The 12,595-nt window shown below is 34.9% G+C and overlaps 2 protein-coding genes across 2 annotated transcripts in view; both read left to right on the top strand.

The window, feature by feature from the left end:
• The first annotated feature begins 2,128 nt into the window (after window positions 1-2,128).
• Window positions 2,129-6,434, top strand: LOC106765589 (peptide methionine sulfoxide reductase A5). The gene is made up of 4 exons (XM_014650267.2): window positions 2,129-2,606; window positions 4,012-4,124; window positions 4,225-4,369; window positions 5,877-6,434. The coding sequence occupies exons 1-4, from the start codon at window positions 2,292-2,294 to the stop codon at window positions 6,072-6,074; spliced, it is 771 nt and encodes a 256-aa protein (XP_014505753.1). The 5' UTR covers window positions 2,129-2,291; the 3' UTR covers window positions 6,075-6,434.
• Window positions 6,435-11,777: 5,343 nt separating this feature from the next.
• LOC106765422 (peptidyl-prolyl cis-trans isomerase Pin1) overlaps window positions 11,778-12,595 on the top strand; it is a 3,240-nt gene continuing 2,422 nt past the window's right edge. The window contains exon 1 of the mRNA XM_014650037.2: window positions 11,778-12,164. Coding sequence (XP_014505523.1) covers window positions 11,921-12,164 — 244 coding nt within the window. The 5' untranslated portion in view covers window positions 11,778-11,920. The remainder of the gene's footprint in view (window positions 12,165-12,595) is intronic.

The raw sequence follows: 12,595 nt of genomic DNA, 5'->3' as shown, positions 1-12,595 counted from the left end.
TTTGGTTTGGGAGATTTGACACATAATACTTAGGTTCTACATTTTGAATTATCCTATTTGGTCGACTACTGTTTGGTACCACATTGAGATAACACTACAAAAGTTTATGTAATGTATTTTTAATTAATTTTTTACTTCATTTCTTTTATGCTCTCATGGTGTTTCCTTCCTTTCACGGCGAGAGTAGTCCAATGTGGACATAACCTGATGAATCCATTTTCACAGCTAGAAAAGATTATACAGTTTTCAGGGGAGAATCTGCAATTGTCCAGCAAATAAGGAGCAGTGCAACAAGGACATGCAATATTTTATCACTATTTAAAATTGTAATGATTAGGTTTGAATGTACATATTTTTTGTTACAAATCATCAAAGAAATGTATTCCTTACATTTATTGATAGTGAAATTTGAAGTTAAGAATGATCAATGTGTTATATTTGGTGTTCATTATGATAGGATTGAATAGAATAATGACCATTTATTGTGTAGGACGTTTGTAATGTAGTCCTCACGAAATGTATCTTATTATGTGGTTGAATGTAATTTGAACATACCAATGATGATTATGTTATTTTTTGTATTCATTATGACATGGTTCAATACAACAATGAGCATTATTTATCTATGACCTTTGTTGAGCAATGTCCAAGAGTTGTATGTCATCATATGTGTTTAAGGTGCCAGATTTAAAATGACCTCCTCGTGCAAAAACTCAGACTAAACTGCCCACTTATTTTGCCTTTGCTACCAGTTATGTTTCTACACCATCACTTTTTAAAAAAATGTTTCCTTGGGGACTTGGATATAAATGTGTTAATAAATGACATAATCATAATTATTTAATATAATTGGTAAAAAATTAAATGTGCAGTTCAAAATAAGTCTTAGATTCAAAGATGATCTCCTCATGCAAAAACTTAGTCTAACCTACCTACTTATTTTGTCTCTGCTACCAGTTCTGTTTCTACACCAACATTAAAAAAAAATGTTTCCTTGAGGATGGACTTGGATATAAATGTGTTAATAAATGATAGATAATCATTATTATTTAATAAAATTGGTAAAAAATTAAATGTTCAGTTCAAAATAAGTGTCAGATTCAAAGATGACCTCCTCGTGCAAAAACTTAGTCTAAATTATCCACTTAGTTGGCATTTGCTCCCAGGTCTGTTTCTGCATATTGAGTTTTAAAAGGAATTGTTACTTGGCCATGTAAATCCATATACTTGTGATCATCAATGGTTGAACAACACTTCTATATCCAATAAGTCTTAAAAGAAAGTTGGTTCAATTACAAATCAAGGTTATTTTCATAGTTAACCCTTGTGTTCAGAAACTTTGCCTGAACTATCCACTTATTTGGCCTCTACTTCCAGGTCTGATTCTACACATTGAGTTTTAAAAGGAATTGTTCCTTGGCCATGGAGATCCATATACTTGTGATCATCAATGGCTGAACAACACTTCTATATCCAATAAGTCTTAAAAAAAATTGGTTCAATTAAAAATCAAGGCAATTTTCATGGTCAATGGTGGTGCTTCCGATGAACGATGGGAAGTCACTCGAACTCCAAAACCTCTTCACAGGACACTGTTTTCGGTGGCTGGGCACGTTCCAATCGGCGGTACTGCAGCAGAATGTCCTCNGGTTAACGTTGAATAACACATGTTTGCAAGTGATGGTAAAAACTTCGTTGAGCTCTTCTCGCTGGCCTAGGGTGCTTCTCTCTCTAGGGTTTTCAATCCCAAATGTGGAAATGAGATTTTGATTTGAAAAACTGAAACGCACCCTGAAACCCCTCTCCCCACTAATTTCCATGTCATTTCGTTCTTTTTCTTTATTTCATAGATGGACCAATACGAAAACGACACTTGGTAGTGTCAAAAGTTTGTCACTTTTTGGGTGTCAAAGTATCATTATCCCTGTTAAAAACATAGTAGAGTGATGTCATATAACAATTAAAAAACCTAATTTTTGTGTTGCATTGCTAAACAAAATGCTTGTATCATTTTATATAATTTATTTTGTTGATTATTATTCTAATCTCCATTTTTGGGGAGGCTGAGTACAACATTTAGAATAGTCTGTTTCCTGATATTATCATCTATGATATGATACGATAGAGAGAAATCAGAAGTGCGTAATCAAAACGACATATAGGTGGAGGGTGGGAGGCGCGTTGGGGCATTTTGTCACGTTCACCTCCTAAAACGACAACGAAAACTCGTTCCAGTGCGCTTGGTAGTATTTTGGCAGAGACAAAACGCAACGCCTGGGCGAGTGGCCAAAATGGCAGTTCCAGAGATGAACCATAACCCTTCGTATCATCACCATAAAGTCTTCTCAGTGTTAATTGTCCTATTCCTCCTCCTCGTCGACAATGCTCTCTGCATCAGGTTTCCCGATCGAGTCTCCCAATCCGCCCTCGACCAATCCGACCAACAGCGCTTGCAGGTGGCTGTCTTCGCCCTTGGCAGCTTCTGGCGATCCGAAGCCGTCTTCGGCTGCTTGCCCGGCGTTGTACGCACTACCGTCGGCTACGCAGGCGGATCCAAGTCCAACCCCGAATATCGAAGCTTGGGTGACCATGCCGAATCCGTCAAGGTTCCCAATTTCTCTATTTTCCCACTCAATCGCCTCTTATTCTTACTATATGATAAAATGGACTTACCATCACTAATTGGTTGAAATTTTGACGTCCGTATGCGTGCCAAACTGTGAAGTTGTTCACATTTTATCGGTTGATCTTTTAATCAATTGTTAACACTGATACATCCCATTTTAATTCCTAGAGTTTGGAATTGGATGAGTAAGTGTGATGTGGGTTTGAAATGACTATGTTAATCGTTCTTGTTGAAACTACTCTGATGATACTAGAGTTCAGTTCATTTCACCAAGTAAAGTTTCTATACATTTATATTTTTTATTGAGATTATTACGTTTCATCAAATAATTGGTAGTGAGATTTTCTACCCTAGCAATTAGACTGGTGTTTGCTGATTTTTAAACCTTACCCACATTTTCTATGTATTTCCTAGTAGCAGTTCATGGAATAAGGTTTCTGGCTCTCCACGTCTTTTCTTCTTTTCATTAGATGAGTTATCAGTGGAAACAAGAACATTCTATTCGTCTAGACATTGTTTTGTTGTTACCCACCTTGCTGACTTTTATGTCCTTTGACATAGTGCCGAGTGCTTTAGACTCAAGAAAGTAAAATTTTAAAACAATCAAATCATGTGGATATTTTGGTGTGCTTTTGATTTTGGCGCTCTGTCTGGTTGTTAGGATTGTTAAGTAGTTGTTCTGTGTTTTTTATTTTGACCCTTATGTATTGTATGATTCTTGTTCCTAGATTGTGATCGTATCCGAGTTAGTTAGCTAGAGTTGAAATCATGAAACATCTATAGAATCCAATCAAATTCAATAACAGCTCAAGGTCTTCTATTTCCAAAGAAATGCTAAGTCCTCACATGTGGCAAAGGTCGCATAAAGAGTTCTAGAGGTTAGTCTGTGTCAAACAAATGTACCCAGGACTGAATGAAATTTTGTGTTCTTTTATGTCTGTAAGCCCCAAAAGCCATGGGTGGACTATGTCTTCCATAATTTTGTTTGATTTGTATATAGATCCTTATTATTTTATAAAACATGAAACTGTCAAGTTTTGGAGGAACTCGTGATCATTTGACTTGAAGTTTGGATGGCAGGGACTGTGATATTTATTGAATAATTTGGAATCATATGTTCATTCATTGTTCATGAAAGAAAACTTTTTATCTATAGATCTGGTACAGATAGTATTATTGCATGCTTTATCATGTCATGGTTGTCTTGATTCTGGAATTCGTGTAGACTACTATATATTGATAATATTTCTTAATATTGAACAAATGGAGAAATTTTCTTATATTTTCTTAATATCAGATATAACTGCATGAATTTATCATTATGATGAGTTGATGTTGGACGATCTTAATTAAATTAGCGATTATGAGGTGCTATTGCAATGCAGGTTGAGTATGATCCGCAGCTGATTACTTTTAGGGAACTACTGGATATCTTTTGGTCAAGCCATGATCCTAGGCAAGTGTATGGCCAAGGTCCTGATGTGGGTAAACAATACAGGTAGGAGAAATCCTGATCTCAACCACCATTTCTGTGATCCTCCCCATATTCAGCGTCTTGCTGAGTGTTATATACTTAACAAAAACTTGTATTCTTGCAGATCTATTATATTTGTCAATGGAACTGAAGAAGCAAGAATGGCTGCTGTCAGCAAAGAGCAGGAGCAAACCAGGTCAAGAAGCAGCATTGTGACTACTCAAATTCTACAACTTGGAACATTTTACCCTGCAGAGTCAGAGCACCAGGTTTCGTTTCCAAAATTGTTTATTTACAATTGATGTTCGACAACACTAATTTGAGTGAATGGTAGTAAAAATCAAATTTCGTCTTTTTTAAGTTTGTTTGGGAAATAAGACCTAACATGTTTGTCTGACTCATGATTCACGGTCTAACACTTTTAATTTTTTAAGACTTTGAACCAAAAAGTCTTAATTTTGACAAACTTAGATGGCTCAACCGATCATGTACAATCTTAGGAGACAAAACGACAGTGCAAAATACAATTGACTGTTTCACAATAATAGAGGCCCGGAGGCTCATATATTCTTCCAATCATCTTAGCCATAACTTTTTTCCTGAATGATAAGAATCAACATTAAATGATATTCAGCAATTTAAGCCCTGTCAAGTTTTACTCAGTGATTAGGTTGAATGGACGGTTAGGGATAAATAAAACGAAATTAGACTCTGAGGTGGTAAAGAGAAACTTAACCAAATCTTTTGAAAGCAATTCTATACCTTAATCTGCCAAGGTAAAGATGAGGAAATTTAAGGGGTGGATGACATGGAAGAAAGTAAAGAAGCATTACCAACTATGTGATCAGAAGCGCCTCAAGATCATGGTAACCTTGACCTAAGAACCAAAGTTCCACAAAAAAAACCCATGATAGGTAATTTGTAGTTTCTTTGTTGTAATGGTGGGAGTTTGAAAGATAGACAATATGTGGAAGCCGTTTTGTGAAAAAGGAAGAAAGCACATTTTTTTTCAGAGGAGGGCTAGATGTACTTCTTTTTAGTAGAGGAAAAATGGAGGTGAGAACAGATAAGGAACTAGACTACGCCAACAAACATTTCTGGGCAGATGCACTGGTGTTCCAACAACGGGATGGCAGTGTGTGGCTTCACACATCAAACATGGCACCTGAAGAACGTGGCGCATGAGGAAGTGTGGTTGTGATTCTGGCCACACAACCAGTTGGGTTTTGTCGTGCTCATTGAAGCACACGACCCTAATCTCATTGGTGATATCCTGATAGCAGACGGAGCACAGATGGTGAGCGGAAGAGACAGCAGGATGGTACCTGTGAGTCTCTTGCTACTTGTTGGTCTTATATTGTGTTTATACAAAAAAAAGGTAGTGTGCAAGAGAAAGAAGAAGAGGGAATAGGGGACAACCACCCTTCTAGATAACTAAAAAACCAGCTTTATAAAAGGATTAGCAACAAATAAAAGGATTATTTTATCGTTTGTACATTGCAATAGTTATTTATTTGGTAGAGTTGTTATTTTGGGAAAAAATACTGCTGGAAATTGCCAGATACCTGTTGTATGGGCATTGAATGGAAGTTGTTCGCATTTCAATGGTCATACATGCATAGTCTTGGATTGATGTTACATTGGATGAAACATTATACAATTTTACCTAAAACAAATTTCTGTAACAGTTGAAAACTATAGTATTGCCTTTCAAAGATATGTCCCACTAGATTAAATCAAATAACTGATATTACTTGTTTTGTTCTTAATATGCAGAAATTTGAACTCAAGCAAAATACCATTCTTCTTCAGTTAATTGGCAACCTTCCTGCCGAGGAGCTTGAGAGGTCTAGCCTGGCAACGAAATTGAATGGATATGTAGCAGAGCTTTGCCCTCCAGATATCCAAAAGCGTATTGATGCCAAGATCAATGATATTATTAAAAGGGGTTGGCCAATTTTGAGAGATTTGTAGTTGGCCTGGTGGGAGGTTGCTCAGATTGTCGACATTTCGTTATCCAACTAACTCGCTTTGCTTCGCTTCGCTTCAGTATTACTTATAGGTTTGTTGAATAGCTTGTATCAGTTGCAGGGCTAGAAGTAAAAAAGAGGGTGATTGCTGATTAAACCATTGTGTTGTGATTATTGTACTTGTAAAGTCTTTACTCTCCTCCATCTTCAAAAAAAACTTTGTATTTTTCTTCTCTTTTATTATGAGGACAAGAGAGAAACTAGTAATTTTCAGCTTGGTATTAGTCAAGGGGAAGTGTAGCCGATTGTGTTCGTGCCTACTTTAGAATCTTATAATTTTTTTTATAAGCTCTAGATTATTTCATGCGCTTCTCAATGAGAATCATAATATTCTCAAAGAATATTTTTATGAATTGTAAGCAAGTAATTAGTGAACATAATCTATTATGCACTGATAAATCTGTACACACGTTTGGATGGTTGCTTTGCCACCACCGTTTGTTCTTCTCTCTTGTAGTGCATTTGAGGGGGTGGGGCATTTTAGGACTTTCAGTGAAGTTTCTAGTTAAATTATTTTATTCTATTCTAAACAACGTGATTGATGGAAGGAAATTTCTCCATATGAATTAGCTAATTTTAGAACAGTCTGTTCTCTTCTGTAAAATGATTATTGAGAAATTTCCTCAATCATATCTTTTAATATTTACATTTTTGTATTTCTATTTTCATAGCCAACCCAAAATTTTCTACGTTCTTTAAACCAATACATCTCTATTCGAGCAAGAATATTCCTAATCCGTTATTATTAATATAATCTAATTTCTAATATCCCAGTTCATTATTATTAATATAATGCATTTCATAAGAATAACTTAAACTTTGTTAATGATTAAATTAATTACTCATATATTTAGTCTTTAATGACTGTTATTTATGTTTATTATCAGAAAGGAAAAATTAAGAGTAGTATGTAATTAATCTTACAATTATTTTTATTTTACTCACGTATTCTAAATTTAGATTTTTAACTGCATATTAACAGTTAATTGATCAAATGTAAGTATTAGTTTTTTTTCTCTTTAATAAATATACTGAAAATTATAAAAAATTAAATACGTATTCAATTATTTTAAAATCATTAATAAAAAATTTAAGCAGAACATAGAAAAAGACAAATTTTCCTATTAGAATGAGAGAAACACTTTTCCAACCTCTTACAACATGAATCGACCATTTGGCTAAGAAAGCAACTCTAGACAAAGAAAATGATTGATATTTTGAGTGTAGAGCCGAGAATCTTCCACAAAACACTTTTTTATACTCTTTCACATTTTTACTCCAAGTCATCTTAGATAATTTTGAATGTTCTTGATCAAGATCTTTTCTTGGTTGCACTCAAAACTGTCTAGGTGTATTTGTCAAAGGCTCAAGTAAGTGATTAATCCGATCAAAAATCACAACAAAGTCTTAGATTCGCAATAAATACAATCACTTACCTTTACCTATATTCATATGTTTCAAGATGAGTCTAAGATTAATGAAACCTTAATCACGGTCCAATGATGATCCATTACCTATTAAGTAATGCTTACTAGTAATCTTGAATAGAATTGATTTTTAGGGACGCTGAAGGTCCATTACCTATTAAATAATGCTTACTAGTAATCTTGAATAGAATTGATTTTTAGGGACGCTGAAGGTCGTCAGTTCAGTCTCTCATCTTCCATGATCGAACGACGAGTATGCTACTTATTTGAATCATATGACGTTGGCAGAGATCAACCTATTCCGCTGACCTCCCTTCTTGGTACCAGTAATCTTTATTAGAATTGATTTTTAGGAATGATTATCATTAGAGGTCGTCCGTTCGATCTCCCATCTTCCATGACCGAATAACGAATATGATGCTTATTCGAATCATACGATACATGATAGTAAACATCAAGCTATTGACTGTTTGTCCCTTCTTGATGACCTCATCCGGTCGATCCTACTCTATGGCCATATGACCATACAATATTGTTAAAGTTTCCAAACATTTTTAGTAATTAGCACTAATTAACAAAAGATGAAACTAAATAAAATTGTATATATTTTATTGTTCGATAAAAGTTTTAAGTCTTTGCATTTACGCATGTTTTATAAAAGGTAGTTCTTCCCACCTAAATTTGTAACTGTCTTATAAAACAACAAATAGAATTTTAATAATTACAATTCTCCCTCATATTTCAAATTCTCAAAATAAACCAATTCTAACTTATTTTTTTAATTCATTTAATTTGATACTCTTTAGTATTTCTGCTTGTTGTTAAACTTTTATTTGCTTAATTTTAAAGAAATGAAACTTTGATTTTATATATGTATTGTTCCCACGTGCAAATGCATGCTCCATCATCACAGCATCAAGCCAACTTGATTTACATGATATTGGTTTAGAGATGCATTAAGCCTTATGTTGAATAGAATGCTTAGTTACGTTTTTTTATCATTCATATGTAACAACTTATATCACATTTTAAGTGTCTACAACTTTACCTTCTTTATCTTATCAACAAGTCCGTAAAAATATAGATAATGATACTTAGACAACATTTTTTGATAACATTTAAATATGATTTACGTATCATTTTGTTATTGGTTCAAAATTACTCTACAATCAATAATAATAATCATAAACACCATCATAGACCAATCACAAAATAATATGTAAATAATTTTCAAATATTGTAAAATAAAATGTTGTCCCGGTATCATTATCCTAAAAATAACATGCATATTTATATGTAATATAATTTCTAAGGCATATTCATTTATGTTACGATGATTGATAAATAAAGTCTTTCTATCTTTTCTATTGACTTCTTGAAAAACCAACTTTTTGTATATTTGTTACATCATCACCACGATAATATAAGTCACGTTTTAAAAGTAAAAACCTACAATGCATCATTGATCCTAATTTTTCCAACAAAAGTAAAAAGAGAAATCAGTAAGTTTTCTATTGATACCATTTTCAAATCCTTCAAACCAGTCATACTCCTTCCAAAACAAAAAACAAAAACACGATAATAATTAATGATATTTACCAACAATTAGAAAAAATTGAATAAAACTAAATATAATTATATCTAATTCATATATTAGAAAAATTACAAATCTTTATATTTGCATAAATTTTTAACATTTTTTTTTTTAAAATCAATTACCACAAGCATAATAATGATGTAGAAGTAAAATTATTTATAATCAATCATTTTTGCTTGGATTGAGCGATGAATTTGAAAGAGTGAAAAAGAATAGAATGAGAATAAAATTTGAAGTTGTTTGAATTAAGAAAAAGTAAATGGATTTGAATAAAAAATTTAGGGTTAAATATTTAGTCCTGAAGTTTCATTGATTTTTGGTTTTAGTCCTACATGAAACATTGATGGCATTTGGTCTTCCTAGTATGGAAACATATATGGCATTTGCCACGTCTCACTGTGCACTCTCTGCCACATATGTTTTTTTTTTAACATTTGAATTACTCGTTTTTGGTTTTGCAAATTCGTTTTTGAGATTGGGGAAAAGTGACGTGATCTCCCCTTCATCATAAGCCAGCCACCGCGAGCTGCCGATCAACCAAAGGTGTCACCGGCGATACCGTTCGGCGATGGGTCGGCGAAACCAACCTGGAAAGTGCAAAGCTTTGAGTGGCAGCCGGGAAGCATTAAAATCGAAGAAAAAGAGCAAACTCTCTAACAGCTTCATAGATTCCGTGCAAATCAAAACTTCTCTCTATCACAGTCAATCATATTTATACAAAGCTTCTTCAATTTCAGTTTTAATTGCACAAAAGATAAAATAAAAGATGTAAATTCAGAGTTTGATTAACCTTGAAGTTCTTTTCATCAGTAAAGTACCCCGAAACCACAATAAGTGCTCGAAGTTTCTCATACACTGAAGCAGAACAAAGTAATAAAAGTTAGAAATGCATTGCAAAGTTGATTAATGGAGGTTTTATGTGAGACTGACACTGAAAGCTTGTTATTTCTTGTGCAAGATTTTCTGCGCGAGAAAGAAGCTGTTCGATTGAAACTCATGCCAATTTGCAATGACCTTGAATCTCCACTCTCTGCTTTATTACCCCATCAGACAAAAAGGTAAATTCAAATTCAACAACCATACAAAACCATACAAAATCAAATTCAACAACCAATAAAGAAACTAAGATCGAAAGGGGAAATTTTGGAGGTTTTGGGTTTTGTTATTATTGAATCAAGAACTCGCACAGAGAGCCCATCACATAGAGGTGGTGCCTGTGACGATGAGATTTTGGAGGTAGAGGTGGATTTGGTCGTGGCGGTAGAGGAGGACGAAGGGTAATCGGCAACGACCCTGGGCCATGACTGGTGGCGACGGTGGTGCCCTGGTTCGAGACGGTTGGGCTCGCTCCAGCGGCGATAAACCAGAGGCTGTAGCACGGTGGTCTGGGTGGCGTTTGCGGTGATGATAGACGTGCTTGGGGGCGTTTCTGTAGCGGCCGACGTTGTGGTGGCCATCTTGGAGGCTGGAACGGCTCGCGGCTGCCGGCAGAGTTGGGAAGGTCATTGGCGGAGGGAGAGGGTATCCCTGATTGTGTGCAAAGAAGAGAGTCCGTCGCGAGGCCGGTTGGATGACACAGTGGGTGTCGGAGGGAAACGGTGGCAGGCGGCGCTCCAAGGAGGCCTTGGGTCTCTGTTTGACTCGAGGCAGAGGAAAATGTTGAGATGGTTAGGGTTTCTCACCAAAAATAACCTGGTAAGAGACGTGACCGTGTCATTAGCCACCTCATCAAAAAATTAACGTCGTTTAAAATTAGAGACTAAACATATATGTTTTCATACTAGAAGGACCAAATGCCATCAATGTTTCATACAAGGTCTAACATCAAAAATAAGTGAAACTTCAAGGAATAAAAACATATTTAACCCAAAAATTTATAGTACATGTGATTGAAAAAATAGTTTTTTAATTTTTTATTTCATTTTAACTATATTATATTAATTATTTATTTCATTCTAATGAATAAAAACAAAAATATTAAAGGTAAATCAATTTTAAATTAAAATAAAAATTTATTAATAAATGTTATATTTAAAATATATATTATGATAAGTTACCACAAAATATTAAAATTTTAATTATTTTATTTATTATATTAAATTTTGTAAATTTAATTACTTTATTATGATGAAATTATAAATATTTTATACAAATTTGCATTAACAGCTATTAAAATAGAGAGTAATCAATTATATCTTTGTTTCTTCTAATTCGTTAGTAGTAATTATTTATTATTTATTTATTTTTTATTTTATTTTTTTTGCAAAGTACATGTAATGACTGGCCAAACTGCTGCTTGCTTCTCTACTTTGTGTCTATTATTTGTTTGAGAGCGTTATCGTTGTCAGTGCAATACATTGAATAGTTCTAAATGACGTTGGAATTCCGTTGTGCATTTATATGTATTTATGAGAAAAACAGCATAATCATCATTAAGTAGTAGCAAAGGCCAATTAGATGGAGACACGCGGCACAAACAGTGTTAGGGCATTCCGTTATTTGAACAACAAAATAGCGATAATGAATCTGACCCGTACGATGAATCTCAAACGGACGACTAAGATGACCACAACATCTGAGTGACCCTTGTTTTAGGACCACTCTATAAATACCGGAGCCTGAAGCTTTCACCGCGCATAGTTGCGTTCTCTCTCTGGAGCTAGGGTGACCGGAGCGGCGAAGATTGAGTCGGATCGGAAGAGAAAGAAGGCGTCCACCTCAGCGGCGGATCGATCGGAGAAGGAAAACAGGAAGAAGAAGGTGAAGATGTCGTCGTCAAAAGTTGGCGGTGAGATTAGGGCTTCGCACATACTAATAAAGCATGAAGGTTCTAGAAGGAAGGCGTCGTGGAAGGATCCAGAAGGACGCATAATCAAGAACACCACAAGAGAAGCTGCGGTTTCTCAGCTCAAGGCCCTTCGCGATGACATCGTCTCGGGCAAGGCAACCTTCGAGGACGTCGCGTCTCGGTTCTCCGATTGCGGCTCCGCCAAACGCGGCGGCGATCTTGGTCAGTTCTGAACAAACTATCTCCATATTAATGATAATATTTTTTACATAAAAGTAAAAATATTAAAGTGCATTTGAATTTATTGTGTACGGATTTGAGCGTTCGGTATTCTGAGGACGAATCTTGGTAACTCAAAATTGTCTCAATCTATAAATTGTATGTATCTGAGGTGTCGGTGGTGGTGATCCAAATTTTGGGTCAATTGGGCACTGAGTTAAATATTTTTCGTCATCAGAAACGGTTGGTCAAGTGAGATCGGTTACTATTAAATCTCAGTGCAGGATCGAAGTAAACTTGTCTTTAAGTGACTTCTTGATTTCTTTTCTTAGTCCTGTTTTTTATTACCAAACTGTGAGGCCCAGTTAAAAAATGGGGAAGTATGTCTCTCCAGTACTCAATCATGTGTCGGAAAAAGTATAATATCCTCTTTT

This window comes from Vigna radiata, chromosome 7 (genome assembly GCF_000741045.1).
Source record: "Vigna radiata var. radiata cultivar VC1973A chromosome 7, Vradiata_ver6, whole genome shotgun sequence".
Taxonomy (NCBI): domain Eukaryota; kingdom Viridiplantae; phylum Streptophyta; class Magnoliopsida; order Fabales; family Fabaceae; genus Vigna; species Vigna radiata.
The sequence above is the reverse complement of the archived record's forward strand: the minus strand, read 5'-3'. Positions and strand labels throughout refer to the sequence as shown.

Bases quoted from the DNA above. Each gene is read 5' to 3' on its own strand.
- LOC106765589 (XM_014650267.2), top strand. From the start codon at position 2,292: ATGGCAGTTCCAGAGATGAACCATAACCCTTCGTATCATCACCATAAA. The intron at 2,607-4,011 runs GTTCCCAATTTC...ATTGCAATGCAG, and splicing joins ACCATGCCGAATCCGTCAAG to GTTGAGTATGATCCGCAGCT. The intron at 4,125-4,224 runs GTAGGAGAAATC...GTATTCTTGCAG, and splicing joins GATGTGGGTAAACAATACAG to ATCTATTATATTTGTCAATG.